Source organism: Ctenocephalides felis, unplaced genomic scaffold (genome assembly GCF_003426905.1).
Source record: "Ctenocephalides felis isolate EL2017-DRISC unplaced genomic scaffold, ASM342690v1 CF-g0.4_SCAFFOLD_00845, whole genome shotgun sequence".
Lineage (NCBI taxonomy): Eukaryota > Metazoa > Arthropoda > Insecta > Siphonaptera > Pulicidae > Ctenocephalides > Ctenocephalides felis.
The window spans coordinates 6,627,958-6,644,693 of record NW_020536999.1 but is presented as its reverse complement, the minus strand read 5'-3'; the positions used below and the strand labels follow the sequence as shown (position 1 = coordinate 6,644,693).

Below are 16,736 nucleotides of genomic sequence, written 5' to 3'. Positions count from 1 at the left end.
CGATGTATTTTAATGAGGACTAGCGTTTCTTTGTTTTGAGTGACGATCGGTCGAGCCGTTTCTTTGTAAATCGCAGAAAAGTGAAAAAAAATTTCGTCCACGTTTTAGCCCGCAATTCTTAATCGATTTTGAAAATTCAAAACCCGTTTGAAAGATATTGGTTGGGAATCGTGCTGATTAGTTTTTGGTAAAGATCGGCCGGGCCGTTTTCTTGTAATAAAGTTAAAAAAAAAAAATTCGACGATTTTTATTATTATTTTTTTGACGGTAGATACCATAGTCTTCTAGATCATACTAAAATATTACGGCCCTACGACAACCGGTTTAGCTTTAAAAATTCATCAAAGTTTGCAAAGTTTTGGCATTTGTCAAAATTAGACCTTTGATCGACGTTTTCTCAAAAACGCCTGAACCGATTTCAGAAATTTAAAACCCAATCGATGTATTTTGATGTGGATTATTTTTTCTTAGTTTTGTGGAGCGATCAGCTGAGCCATTTCTTTGTAATTTGGAAAAAAGTGTTAAACTTTTCGTTCATATTTAAGCTCATACTACCGAATCAATTTTCAAAAATGAAAAACTGTTCGAAAGATATTAGTTGGGAATGGTACCGATAGTTTTAGGTGAAAATCTACCAGAGCCGTTTTCTTGTAATTAACTGTTGAAAAAAAAAATTAAGCCGATTTTTATGGAACTTTTTTTTGCGATATATCTCCTGGTCTTATAGAACTCACTGTTATATTACGACCTTACGACAAGTTTAGTTTAAAAATTCAAAATTTCAAAGTGAGTGAAGTTGAGTAGTTTTTGAATTAAAATTAGACGATTTACTTGGTATAACGATAGAGTACTTGGTCTTAATGAACATACTAAACCATTAAAGTCCTACGAAAACTGGTTCAATTATAAAAATTATTGATTTTTGAAAATTTGCTTTTAGAAAATACTCCGAGTTAACGTGTTTGTTCGTTTTCAATTTGTGTAATAAATCCACTCGGAATACTTTTAATCACTCATAAATTAATTTATATTTTATTGATTAATCGATTATTTACACATATCGGGAAGTTCATGTAACTTGCCTCAAGGCTAAATACCAAACCAACTAGTTTTTTGAATCATTCAAATCGGTTGACTCATATAAAAAAATAATTTTAACTTTGTAATTCAGTTTATATAACTCTTATAAATATTAGACAATGTTACAGTATTAATAATAATCTATATGAAAACATTTAATATTTCTCGAATATTTTGTTACGGTACGGGAAGTTCCAGAAATTTGCCTCAAGGCACGATGCCGTACACAACTAGTTTTTTATCATTTTGAAAGCATTTGAGCCCCTGGGAGCAAAAAAAATTTAAAAAATCCATATTAAGTACCACCCTAATGTACATGTATAACTATTTAATAATTTATTTCTTCTCTTCCAGAAACCTGATGACGACCACCGGCACCACACCAACAACCCTCCATCATTAACCCTTAACCGACGGTCCTTCACCAGGGTCGGACTAGATTCCTCGTGATGCCAACGTGGCGATGTGCGCCCCTGACCCGGCCCTTTGCCGACCCTGAACTTGGCGAGGCGGAGGTCACGTAGGACGACAATCCTCGGCAAAAAAGGCAGTTTTTCCAATTTGGGGTCTAAACAATACCGGAAATTGGAAAAGGGTTCTTTTGAAAGGGGTACTTCGGGCAGCTGCTAAAGAAGCGGCCTACTATGCGAATTGTAATTACTCCTACAGTAATTATTGCGGTAAGTAGAAGATTAATTTTTATATAAAAAGTAGATAACCCGAAGACGTTGTCCTGTACTTATGTTTACAATTTGAAAGTTCCATTTTTTTAATAACCTATACTGATATTTACCAATTAGTTAAAAATTATCATGTTTTTTACACTACAGTCTACACCGAAATGTATATACATCCACCCATATGCATCTTAAATGCACAACTGTGACATCCGACGTTATTTTGAAAAAATGAAGTTACACCACTGAGAGGGATGTCATCCCCCCGGGAAATAGCAAAGGAGTCTAAATTATTTTCACTTTTGAACTTGAGAGAAAGATAAACCTAATTTCAAAATTTCATACAAAATTGAAGCACAGTAAAAAAAATTCTTACACAAAACGCTGCATTGACTTGAGTAAATATTCCGTATCCGATGGCAAAAATATGAAAATGCTAACGTTTGTATGTGAAAAAGAAAAGGGCCGTTTTTAGGTGTTTCCCGGCAATTATTCGATTTTTTCTTTCCGTAAGAACCATCCTTGGACTTCAATGAATATTTTAGAAAAAGAATTGGCCAAATTGGTCCAGGCGTTGTTGAGTTATGCGCTTACCAACACATTTTGCGATTCATTTTTATATATAAGGTTGTCAAATATCTCCCTTCCGCTTTTTTGTATTATAAACCAAGAGCAAAAAAGCGGAAGGGAGATATTTGACAACCTTATATAAGATAGAAATTGTTTTTTGCTAGTTTTTGCTAAGGTAATTAAAATAAAGTGCCCGGAGTGAAGTTTTTGAGTTATTTAAAGAATTGTAGAAAAATGTACTTGAGTCATTCATTGTAGATATGCAAAATGCATAAGGGCGTGTTCAAATTACTCAAAAATTTTGTATTAAAGTGTATAAGACAGTTTATATAGCTTTTTAGTAAATTTTACCTAGTTTCTGCTAAGTTAACTAAAATAGAGTGTCCTGAACAAAGTTTGTAAATTATTTTCCGAAATGTAAAAAAGTGCGTCGAATCCATATATTGTACACGTAAAAAATGCTTTAGGGAGAATTTAAAGTATTCAAAAAAATTATATTAAAGTGTATAAGAGAGTTCATAGGAATTTCTAGTAAATTTTATCTAGTTTCTTCTAAGCTAACTACAAAAAAGTGTCCTAAACAAAATTTTGGAGCTTTCTGTATCAAAGTGTTTAAGATAGTTCACAAGAAATTTTAGTAAATTTTATCTAGTTTCTGCTAAGCTGACTAGAAAAGAATGCCGTGAACAAAGTTTTGAGTTTTTCAAAAAAATGTAAAAAAATGTCCTGAATCCTTGTATGGCAAACTTAGAACAATAATCAAGAGCGAATTTACAAAGAATTTATTCAAAAAAATTATATAAAGCTATATTAAACTAATCATAAAGTTTTTGAGTTATTCAGAAAAATGTAAAAAAATATCCCGAATTCGTTTATGGCGAGCTAAGGAAAATATATAAGAGCGAGTTTACATTGAACTTATGCAAAATTTTCATATAAAACTATATTAAACTGTTTAAAGGGAAATGTAATAAATTTTATCTAGTTTTTTCTAAACCAAGTACAAAAAAATGTCCAGGATGAAGTTTTCCAGTAATTCAGTAAATTGTAAAAAAATGTTCCGAATCCTTGTATGGCAATCTAGAAGCAATAAATAAGAACGAGTTTACAATGGATTTATTCAAAAATTTTATATAATACGAAATTACACTGTGTATAACAAAATTTAGTAAATTTTATCTAATTTCTACTAAGCTAACTAAAGAAGAGTGTCCTGAACAAAATTCTAGAGTTATTTATAAAAAATCAAGAAAGTGTCCGGAATCCATATATTGTAAATATTCAAAATACATTAGGGCATAAAACAGTTCACATGAAATTTTAGTTTATTTGATCTAGTTTCTGCTAAGCTAATTAAAAAATAATATCCTGAACAAAATTTTTTAATTATTTAAAGAAACCTAGAAAAATCGTAGAAATCAATTTCGAACTAGCTTTATTTAAAAAAAATGTTTTGGCTTGTATAAAACAATTTATAACAAATTTTAGTAAATTTCATCTAGTTTCTGCCAAGTTGACTAAAAATGAGTGTCCCGGAAAAAGATTTCGAGTTATTTCAAGAAATGTATCAAAAAGTTTCGAATAATTATTTTATATCAAATAGACACAATTTGTAAAACCATTTTCAGAATTTTTTGGAGTATATAAGACAGATCGTATATAATTTTAGTAAATTTTATCTAGTTTCTGCTATATAACCATAAAAGACTGTCCGAAACAAAGTTTTTCTTCCAACGAAAAAATTGATATTATTCCGTGAATTGAATTTCGTGAGATTATTAAAGATGATATAGTTTGTAATAATAATGGGGGCATCCTTTGAAAGGATAAAAGGACAGGACGAGATGGTAATCTTTTAAAATGGTCATTGTTATTTTCGTCCTTAATGCGTCGGCCTCCTTTAGGCCACTTAAGGACAAAAGGACTAATTTTAGGGCGGCTGTTGAAATAGAATTAGTTAAATATATACTTATGACTACACATGTATATAATTATATATATATATATATATATATATATATATATATATATTATATAATATAAAACTAGTGGGGTGGGTGGCATCGTGCCTTAAGGCAAATTGCTGGAACTTCCCGTACCGTAACGAAATGTTCGAGGAATATTGAATGTTTTCAAATAGATTATTTGTCTAATATTTATAAGAATTATATAAACTGAATTGCAGAGTTGAAATTATTTGTTTAAAGTATATTGGAACTATAGTCAGAATTAAAAATAAAATCTGAATTATTTTCGATATACAAAAAATTAAAAAAAAAAAAAAAATTAAACAAAATTTTTTTTTCCAAAATCAATTACTTTGTTAAGACAAGCAGAAAGTTCTTTGAATCAATTGAATCGAACGCTTAGTTCTCTCAAAAACTGCTATTTTTTGTATATTTAGCTCTGTATCTCCGAAATGGCTGGGCCTGCCTTTGCGAAAAACTAATAACCCCTTCTCCCAATCATTACTAATTGAATGTTTTTTAGATCATTCAAATCGGATGCTCCGTTCTCTCAAAAACTCGATTTCTATTTTCTGCACTCTTTGCTCCTTATCTCCGTAACTGCTGGACCTGCCTTTGCCAAAAACTAATCAGCTCTTCTCCTTATCAATAGGAATCGAATGTTTTATAAACCATTCAAATCGGTTGATCCGTACGCCCGAAAACGTGGGCGAAAATTTGTATCCATACATACATACACACACACACACACATCCATTTTTTGTGAAGTATGCCAAAATGTTCAGAAACCTTCAAAACGTCGAGAAATGTAAAAATTTTCAATTCCGATTTTCGGCCCATTACAATAACTTACCCTACGGGAAGTTAACAATGTAAACCATCTAAACTAAGTTCAATTCTGAATTTTAGTTCGGCTCTGCCTTTTCTCCTACAAAGTAATCGTTTTTCAGTTTAGTTATTCGCAACTTCATTTGACTTCTTCCCTTATGATAATAAATCATTTTATAATGTAAATAAATATTAATAATAATAATAATAATGAGAGAAAGGTCGTTAAATTTATGTAACGGTAGTAAAGTACAGTTAAGTGCTGAATGTTGGAGGTCTTTACGTGATTTATGTTAAAGGTCGAGGTCGTCGTGTAAAAATTAAAATATAAATTTTCAACTTAAGTTTTCGCCAGGAAATCCGAATTGCTAATTTTATTTACCGTTTTTGAGCCGAATTTTGACCTGTCGTCAACAAATAAATTTCTATTACCAATTACCCGAGTCTCCGCTATGCAAACAAACGAGGGAACGAAATGAAGATGTGACTATTTATGATTTTTTACTCACGTGAGAAATAACAACAAGAGGACGACTTCGACATAACAATAAGTAAGAAGAATCTTTGTGGCGGTGACCGCGCCCAAAAATAATTGTTTTGGTAATGGAAATATAATTGGACTAATACAAGCTTTGGTGCATGGCATCGTCCCTTATGGCAAATTGCTGAAACTCCCTATACCGTAATACATAATTTTTTTTTAAAGTTTTCAAGTTTTTTCAAAATTTTGAAAAAAAAAAATTTCGAACTTTGAATTTATTACAATATTTTGATTTCTTTTAATGTCCTCGAAAATATTTGATACAAGCAAAATGTTTTTTGAATTATTCAAATCTGATGCTCCGTTCTCTCAAAAACTTGATTTCTATTTACTGCATTCTTTGGTCCGTACTTCCAAAACCGCTGGACCTGCCTTTCACAAAAGCAATCAGCACGTCTACACATCAATAGGAATCGAATGCACTTTGAATCATTCAAATCGGTTGATCCGTTCTCCCAAAATTGTCGACGATTGTATCCGCACATACATACACAGTTCCATTTTTTCTAAGGTTTTCCAAAATGTTCAGAAACCTTTGAAATGTAAAAATATGCAAAAAAAAAATTATTTGCGATTTTTTTGCCAAAGAAGAAAGATTGATTTTTTTTGATAATTTTGAATTTTTATCAAAATTTTGAAAATTTTTTAGTAGTTCGAATTTTTTTGTAATTTTTGAAAACAATTGATTTTTTTTTAAATTGTTTGAGAATTTTGAAATCTTTGAAAATATTCGATTTTTATTTAAATTTCGAAATATTCTTAAATTTTTGTAACAAATCGATTTCTTTAATATTGATATTTTTTGAAATTTTTCATAATTTAGATATTTTAGATGAAAAACTTCGAAAATTTAAATTTTTTGAAATTTTAATTTTTTTTTTGAAAATTTTGAACTATTTAAAAATTTTCAAAGTTACAATTATTTTTGTAAAAGCATTTCTTGCACACCGTATATACAAGCAAAAGGTTTTTTCAATTAATCTAATCGGATGATCCGTTCTCTCAAAAACTGCATGACCATTTTTACACCCTTTGCGCTCCACCTCCGAAACGGCAAAATTGCCTTTTGCAAAAACGCCTCGCAATCGAGTACGAACCGAATGATTTTTCAATCATACAAATCGGTTATTCCATACTGTCGAAAAAGTCGAGGACATTTTTTTTAAATCATATAAATGAACTTCAAAATAAAAATCTTGGTACGGAACCCAAAAAATTGACACAAAATTCATATTTATTATTAAAATCTCTATAAAATATGTGATAATTTGATGTGCATATGTCTAATGAACGTTTTTGACCGCCAAATTACTTTTTTTAACTTTTTGAGAGTCCACAATCGTTGGACCTGCCTTTCCAAAAATTTAGACAGTTTTTCCTTTAGTCAATACAAGCAAAATGTTTTTTGAACTATTTAGATCGGCCGCTCTGTTATCATAATATATAAAAACTGCAATACCATTTGTGGCACTTTTTGCACCGTATCTTCGAAACGGCTATACCTGCCTTTGCTAAAAACTAATCAGCACGTCTCCTTATCAATAGAAATCGAATGTTATTTGGATTATTCAAATCGGTTGATCTGTGTTCACAAAATCGTCGAAGAAAATTTGCATCCGCACGTACGCACACACACACATACATCCATTTATTTCTAATGTATGCCAAAATGTTCAGAAACCTTCAAAACCTCGAGAAATGCAAAAATTTTCAATTTCGATTTTTGGACAATTGCAATAACTTACCCTACGGAAAGTTAACAAGCGAAATAATATGATTAAATAATGATTTGCAAATTTTACCAAAAATATTACAATGTTAGTACAAAAGATAATAATACTCTACAAATAAAACTGAAGATACAAATTATTTTGTATCAAAAAAAAGAAAATATAAGGAGAAGTTTATGTTTTCATCAAAAAATCCGTCTCGCTAATTTTACAGATTTTTTGCCGTAAATCCACGTTTTCTCAAAAACGGCTGGACCGGTTTCAAAAATTTAAAAGCCATTCGATGTGTCTCGATGAGGACTATCGTTTGTCAATTTCGCGCTACGATTGGCTGAGCCGTTTCTTTGTAAATCGCAGAAAAATGAAAAAAATTTCGTCTACACTTAAGCCCGCACTTCTGAATCGATTTTGAAAATTCAAAAACCGTTCGAAAGATATTGGTTGAGAATCGACCTGATGAGTTTTTGGTAGAAACCGGCCGGGCCGTTTTCTTGTACTAAAGTGTTAAAAAAAAATTTCTATGATTATTATTATTATTTTTTTGACGAACGATACCATAGTCTTCTAGATACTAAAATATTGCGGCCCTACGAAAACTCGTTTAACTTTAAAAATTCGGCAAAGTTTGCAAAAATTGGTATCGTTTTCTTGACATTTGTCAAAATTAGACCTTTGATCGACGTTTTCTCAAAAACGCCTGAACCGATTTCAGAAATTTAAAAGCCATTTGATGTATCTCAATGAGGACTATCGTTTGTCAATTTTGTGAGGCCGAGCCGTTCCTTTGTAATTTGAAAAAAAGTGTTAAACTTTTCGTCCACATTTAACCTCATACTACCGAACTGATTTTAAAAAGTCAAAAACTGTTCGAAAGATATTAGTTAGGAATGATACTGATTAGTTTTAGGTGAAAATCTACCGAGCCGTTTGCTTGTAATTAACTGTTGAAAAAAAAATTAAGCCGATTTTCATGGAACTTTTTTTGGCGATATAATCATGTTCGTATAGAACTTACTGAAATATCACGGCCTTACGACAAGTAGTTTAATTTTAACAATAATCAAAGATTAAGAAAATGAGTAGTTTTTTTTGACGTTTGTTAAAATTAAAATTAGACGATTTTCTTGGTATAACGATAGAGTACTTGGTTTTAATGAACATAGTAAACCATTAAAGTCCTTTAAAAACTGGTGGTTTTTGAAAATTTGCTATTATAAAATATTCCGGGTCAAAGTGTTCGTTTGTTTTTAATCATATGTAATAAATCCACTCGGAATACTTTTAATCACTCATAAATTAATTTATTTTTTATTGATTAAATAGATTATTTACACATATCGGGAAGTTCATGTAACTTGCCTCAAGGCAAAATACCAATACCAACTAGTTTATAATTTTGATTTTCTTTTTCCCCAGGTGCTGACGCTAGCCGCCGCCTTGATCTGTTGCACAGTCATCGTGACATTGTCAGTGGCGTCGGCTTTGGCAACTACCAACGGCCTAGTGCAACTCGCCAACAGTCACCACCTCAATACCAAAAAATAACGAGAATAACAACGACGACCACAATAATCATCAGGACTTCCAAAATCAATTCCAGAGCGAATATTACAAGCACCCTATCAAAAAGGCTGGTCAACGTCATGAGAAGATGATCCGAGAGTTGGATGAAAGGGGTATTAGTTTTAGGGAAGAAGAACAAGAATTTGGGGAAAGTGTAAGGTTTGTAATGGATCACAGGTTGGGGTTGCCCTTTTCGGCACAGCCCTTTCTGAGGGAGGATGATCCCTTGATCGAGGAAGTCGAGTTGGAGGAGGAACTGGAGAGGTTGCACCAGGTTGCAGATTTTAGACGAAAAGATGATGGTACACAAGATTTAGGTAATAGAAACAATAATATCAATACAAAAAACATACATTATTGAGGTATATTATTTAAAATTTCAATACATAAATTATTGCAGATTATACACGCAAAGAGAACGAGAACTATGTAGTGGATGATGCTACGCAAAATTTAGGTGAAGACCACAATTTTGATCGAGGACACAGTCGAAAAAAAAGAAGTTTTCATCATAATTACAGGTACTAGGGTTTGTCGGTTTTAAAAATTAAGGAATTTGAAAACCGGTTTTTTAGTGAAAAAAGTCGGTTTTCACTGTATAAATGGAAAATGACAAATATAGCCAAATATAAAAGATAGATGAAAGCATTTTGATTCTTGAAATCATATCGGTTAAATTATCATTTGATATCTTATTAGTCTGCAATGGTTCCCAGAAAGGTTTTGTATATATTAATTTAGATTTTTATACCAGTGTATATATTAATTTAAATCAGTGTGACTTTTTCTTGTAAAAGTAACTTCCTCTACTCAAACTTAAAAAAAGGAGTTTTAAATCCTAGAAGCCACAAATAATAGAACAAATTATATCAGGTTTTAAAAACAATTAAGCCTAATTCAGTCGCAAGTATGATAGTATTTTCTATTTCAGGAAAATTTGTTAGTATACAAAAGACACATCTAAGTAGCAATTCGATAGACCTTCTCAGTTTTTTGAAATAACATTTTATGAAACAAAAAAACAATTAGAATGTTTAAAATTAATTAATTAAAATTGCTTGGAACAGACAATACCCGAGTTTAGTTTTTAAAACTAAAATTGATATTAACGAGTATGAATCCAACATGTATCTAATATTTTTTTATTTTTTTTTAAATTTAATGAATGCTTTTTATTTAAAATTGTATTATTTTTATCTATTCGAAAACTTTCCTTTCACTATCATAAAAATATTTTCATTCTTATAAGTGAAAATCATGCATGAATAACGAATACTTATTTTCAAAGTTATCCAATTAAGATGAACTATTAATCTTTAGTTAAAATTAAAATAATTTTGTTTACTATCCATAAAATTGAACAGTGAATAAATTCAGTCAAATACTGCTCTGAATCACACTAAATTTGCGGATAAATTACAGAATATACAAAATTTTGCTTCCTATATAAAATTCAAAAACCGGCTAAAACCGGTTTTTTAGTAAAATTTAAAATCGAAAACCAGTTTTCTGAAATGTCGGTTTTTGTATAAACCCTAACAGGTACCAACCTTCCATATAAACTTTCAAATATTACTTTTGCTCCGTTTTGGATCTGCATTTTTTTACTGTGCTCCAATTTGCATGAAATTTTGAAATTAAGTTCATTTTACTCTCAAGTTCAAAAGTGAAAATAATTTATTACACCCCTTCGTCTCAGTAGTGTAATTTAATTTTTTTCAAAATAACGTCGGATATCGATAGAAGAAAAAAAAAATTATAATGTTTTTCAAAAAAGCAAACACTATTCAAGATACTTTTGTACAAACAATTTTCAGAAAACTCACTATTTTATGAAAATATTTTTCTCATAATATGATATGACCTAATATGTCTAAAAAACGAACCCACTGCCTGCCTATCAAAAAAAACGAGCCCACCCGTCAAAAATTTGCTTCCGACGCCACTGTATATATATATATATATATATATATACATATATATATATATACTATATATATATATATATATATGTGTGGTGTGTGTGTGTGTATGATAATTTAATTCTGTAATTAATTTAAATATGTAATCATATATTATATTTACTGTTTTTAAATATGTAAACATAATATTAACTGTTTATCTTCAAGGGTAGTTTTAAGGGTTGAAAAAATTATAGATATGGTAATTATTTTGTAAAAATTTGAAATAACATTCAAGTAATTATTTTTTCAATTTTAGAATAATTTTTTGTAACAATTGTTCATTAAGGGGTTGTATTTTTAAGGGTCAAAAATGGGTTGAAAGTTCGATAATTAAGATAAAAATTATGAATTACTATATACAACTTAAATCTTGTCAAACCAAAAAATAGTTTTAGGTGTTTTTTCAACTTAGAGGTTGTTCGCAAGTGTTGTAGGGCTTTCAAGGGATTGAAAATCTTACTATTGTAAGGTAAAAGTATTAGAAAATACTTTACAATTTTACCCTTTATTATTAAACACGCTTTCTAGCTATAAAATGGCTCAATGTCAATTTATACATAAATAGACTTTGGCGGGTATCGGTGGAATTATCTGGGTAAGAGTAACCTATTACTAAAATTTCATGCAAATTGGAGCACAGTGAAAAAATTCGGAGCTTACACTATTATTATTATTACACTATATTATTGCACTACTTTCTTCATTACTAAATGCTTTTATTAACTTTTTAGTTATCCGCAAAGACGCCAAGAGACTTTGCGAGAGATGCAAAGGGATTTGCGTGAATCTAATGAACCTCTGGACTGTTGTCCATTTGAGGAACAAATTGTTGAACCAGAAGGAGCCAAAGATTTGGACGGAATGTACGTAAGACTATACAGAGACGGCAACACCACCCAAAGGTTAGTAAATGACATACAACTATCAACTAGGGTTTGTCGGTTTCAAAAACCCGGTTTTTGACAAAAATTGTGGAATTCAAAAACCGGTTTTTTAGTGAAAAAATTCTGTTTTCACTGTATAAATGAAAAATGACAAGTATAGCCAAATATAAAAGATAGATGAAAGCGTTTTCATTCTTGAAATCATATCGTTTCAATAGCATTTGATATCTTATCAGTCTGCAATGGTTCCCAGAAAGGTTTTGTATTCAATAATTTAGATTTTTATACCAAAGTATATATTAATTTAAATCAGTGTGGCTTCTTCTTGAAGAAGTAACTTTCTCTACTCAAACTTAAAAAAAAAGAGTTTTAAACCCTAGAAGCCACAAACTAAAGAACAAAAAACTTGGAATTATTATATCAGGCTAAAAAACACAATTAAGCATAATTTGGTCGCAAGTAGGGTTTTACAAAAACCGACATTTCTGAAAACCGGTTTTCGAATTTCAATTTTACCAGAAAATAAATAATGTATAATAAATAATGTATGTATCCGTCAATTTAGTGCGATTTAAATCACTATTTAACTGAATTTATTTATTGTTCAATTTTGTAAATAGTAAACAAAATTATTTTAATTTTAATTAGTAGAACTAAAAAATAATAGTTTATCATGATTAAATAACTTTGAAAATAATTATTCGTTATTCATGCATCATTTTCACATATAAGAATGAAAATATTTTTATGATAGTGCAAGGAAAGTTTTCGAATAAATAAAAATTATACATTATTAAATAAAAAACATGTATTAAATTAAAAAAAAAACTAAAAAAATATTAGATACATGTTAATATGTGCTTGTTGATATCAATTTTAGTTTTAAAAGCAATTAAACTAAACTCCGAGTATTTTCTATTCCGGGCAATTTTAATTAATTATTTTTAAAAATTCTAATTAGCTTTTTGTTTAACAAAATATTATTTAAATAAACTACGAACGTCTATCGATTTGTTACTTAGATGTGTCCTTTGTTTATGCACAAAATTTCCTAAAATAGAAAGTACTTTTTTAATTGCGACCGAACTACGCTTAATTGTTTGTGTAGCCTCATATAATAATATTTTTGTTCTTTTATTTGTGACTAGGGCTAAAAACTCTTTTTTTGAAGTTTGATAAGAGAAAGTTACTTCTTCAAAAAGAAGTCACACTGATTAAAATTAATATATACACTGATATGAAAATCTAAATTAATATATACATTAGACAAAAGATTACAGAAAAACTTTCTGGGAACCATAGCAGAGTGATAACATATCAAATGCTATTGAAACGATATGATTTCAAGAATCAAAACGCTTTCATCTATCTTTCATATTTGGCTATATTTGTCATTTTCCATTTATACAGTGAAAACCGACTTTTTTCATTAAAAAACCGGTTTTCGTATTCCATAATTTTCGCCAAAAACCGGTTTTTGAAAACTAGGGAATGCAATACCGGTATACCGGTATGCCAAATTACCGGCAAACCGCCCGATTTTTCGGCGGTATTTTTACCGGTATTTACCCCAAAAATACCGGTATTTTCGGTATTTTTACATAAGCGCTATTTGATACATAATACCCTAAAGTTTAAATTTCTCGGAACAAATTTATCTTTAAGTTCCATAATCCCATAAACAGCTATATCTTCAAGTGATTCTATGGGATAAACAAATGTCAAATATTATTTCAACTTGTCATTAAACTGAATATTTAAGCTTGACTAAGAGCTTCATATCGTGTTACAATAAATAGAATTGGACTGATAGATAATGATGTTTGTTTCATCTTACGTAACGGTTTTTTAAGTGATATTTGCGCCAAAATATTTTATATCATACAGATTACCCCCTGCGTAATATTTATTTTTTTCTAACTTTATACATAATAATTATGATAATTACTAAATATTTTTTGCTTCTTATTACAATTATAAAATATTAGTTTTCGAAAACGTTTCGAAGTTTGAAAATACTATAGAAGCATCACATTGTTTTTAACAACAATACTCAACAATTCTAGTAACTTATTATTTATCTCGACAAAGTATCCGATCTTAAATTTGTGTAGAAAAATTATTTTTTTAAAACATTGGAGATTAACACATTATTAAATTAGCATAATTTACCACATCGGATACAAACAATACAGTTTATTATAATAATGTAATATGATCTTTTATGAGTTTTTGAGTTTTCTTACTCATAAGTTTGTTTTTGGTGAAAAGTACTCAATATACTCGATAGTGATAATGAATTAATAAAATTGGATATATTAGGTTGTCAAATATCTCCCTTCCGCTTTTTTGCTCTTGGTTTATAATACAAAAAGGCGGAAGGGAGATATTTGACAACCTTATAATTTTGTTAAATTATTATTTAATTTAATTATTATTATTTTATTTTATTGTTTAGTTGAATATAGTTGTAGTTGTATATACATTATTTTATATTTGTACTAGTAACTTTCAATTTTGTTTACGTTTGTTTAAGATAATAAAAATACCGGTAATTTACCGGTATACCGGTTTTAAAATGAAAAATTACCGAAATACCGGTATTGAAATTTTTCATCGGTATTGCATTCCCTATTGAAAACCGACAAAAATTTACAATTTCACCCATATATCCTTTACCCAGGTTTTTCGAAAACTCATGTCGCGAAGACATAGTAGATCGTCCCTGCCGATTCGTGCATACCAAACTATCTCTCCAATCTCGTTGCGTTCAGAAGTACATTTGGGTTTACGCAATTGTGCAGAATTTTCATCCCATCAGAGACGTTGTGGCCCGCAAAAGACTGGACAGGGCCCTTGCCAGATCCGGACTCAACGTAGAAGAGTACAAGAAGCACCAGTTTCACAATTTGCCAGGCCCTAACGACGGATCTGGCTGGAGATTAGATTATATAAAAGTGAGGAGTGGCTGTAGTTGCCAAGTTTCTGCCAAGGAGAGACGAAGGGACAATGGTAATGGTAATGGTAATGGTAATGGTCATCATCCGCCGAGGAGGAGTCAGCATCATAGAGGGTATAATAATAAAAAATAGCGGAGTAGACTGTGGTAGTCATGAAGGTTTTTGTTCAAAAAAATGATGATGATTCTGGTTAGGTTGGTGAGTGGTTGGTGTATGTCAACAATTTTAAACGTTTTATTAATGTGCCATTTTGTTAAATGATTACTTATGGGGCTATTTTGACGTAGCAGAGCTCATAAAATAGCGTTGTCACGTCAATTTTTTTGATAATGCAGTTATCATAAGATTCATCCTTGCTTGTTTATATGCAAAATACATCTGATCGCAAAAGGCTCAAGAGAGTCTCTGATTGCGCAGGCGCGCACTTTTTAAACAATCATAACTCTGTTCTTTTTTTTGGCAATATTTAAGAGCGATGCCTAAGAAGAGCTCCAATGAGATCTTCTCAGTTTAACAGTTACTTTGATATTATTATATTTAGACTAAGTCTAAAGGCCATTGTCGTTTCAATCTCCTTATGCCAAAAGGTTGATTAATGTCAACTATTGATGGGTGTCGAATGTGAGTCAAGTTTGCGTTTGTATTTTTTCTTGAATTCTTTAAACGTTAATTGCACCATTTTCATGTTGAGGTCGCTGTGAATGATTTCATTTATCACGTACCACGGAGAATTAAGAATTGTACGTTAAATTTTTGACTGGGTTCTCTGCATTATAGCTATATTTGATTTGTAAGCACGTCCCCAGAGCTCAATTCCGTAGGTCCAGATTGGTTTAATCTGTTCATTTTTGTGTGGAAGAAAAATACGATGAGGTTTTGGATCATTACTCCTGTAATTCTGACTCCATCACGATTTGTAATATACCATTTTAAAGGTAATTAAAAGGGCTACAACTTTTTTTATCATATTTTTTTGGGTAGCTACTCTCATTTTTAAACCGCGAAGGGTTAAAGGGCTTGACAGAGATTATTATTACGCAGCCGCGCACTTTTTAAACAATCATAACTCTGTCCATTTTTGTGTGAAAGAAAAATTCGATGAGTTTTTGGGTCATAACTCCTTTAATTCTGACTCCACCACAATTTGTAATATACCATTTTAAAGGTAATTAAAAGAGCTACAACTTTTCGCATCATAATTTTTTTCGTAACTCTCCAGCAATTTGCCTTAAGGCGATGCCATACACCACTAGTTTTTTAATACTTTCACTTTATGATGAAAACCCTACAACCCTTGCGAACAATCACTAATTGAAAAAATACCTAAAAACATATTTTGGTTTGACATAAAAGATTAGTTATCAAACTTTCAAACCATTTTTGCCCCTCAAAAATACAATCCTTTGATGAAAAATTGTTTAAAAAAATTATTCTAAAATTGAAAAAAATAATTAATTAAATGTTATTTCAAATTCTCAAAAATAATTACCATATCTTTAATTTTTCAAGCTTTTAAACCACCCTTAAATAAAAACAGTTGATATTTATGACTACATATTTAAAAATTATTTAATTATAGCATGAGAAATCAGAATTTATCATACACACATATATAAGGCAATAGTTTTTGGCCATACTTACACTTTGCTCTAAATGTAAAAAAATACGATGAATTTTTGAGTCATAACTCCTTTAATTCTGACTTCATCACAAGTTGTAATATACTATTTTAAAGGTAATTAAAAGGGCTACAGTTTTTTATTATAAATATTTGCGTAGCTCCTCTCATTTTGAAAAGGCGAAGAGATAAAGGGCTCGAGAGAGACTTCGATTGCGCAACCGCGCACTTTTTCAACAATCATAACTGTCTGTCAAACAAATAAAAAAAAATAAAAATTGAAGTTGCAATAAATAAAAACTAATCAAAATATACTGACAAAACTCTTGCATCCATATTGTATTCGAAAAAAAA

General features: G+C 30.2%; 2 protein-coding genes across 2 annotated transcripts in view; both read left to right on the top strand.

Annotated features, from left to right (window-relative positions):
* The first annotated feature begins 1,656 nt into the window (after window positions 1-1,656).
* Window positions 1,657-14,896, top strand: LOC113375250. Its single transcript, XM_026615195.1, has 6 exons — window positions 1,657-1,760; window positions 8,810-9,273; window positions 9,357-9,477; window positions 11,652-11,822; window positions 14,488-14,604; window positions 14,656-14,896. Exons 2-6 carry the CDS (start codon window positions 9,045-9,047, stop codon window positions 14,894-14,896), a joined length of 879 nt encoding a protein of 292 aa, XP_026470980.1. The 5' UTR covers window positions 1,657-1,760; window positions 8,810-9,044.
* Window positions 14,897-15,359: 463 nt separating this feature from the next.
* Window positions 15,360-16,736, top strand: part of LOC113371631 — a 3,645-nt gene continuing 2,268 nt past the window's right edge. The window contains exon 1 of the mRNA XM_026612280.1: window positions 15,360-15,385. Within this exon, the coding sequence (XP_026468065.1) occupies window positions 15,360-15,385 (26 nt within the window). The remainder of the gene's footprint in view (window positions 15,386-16,736) is intronic.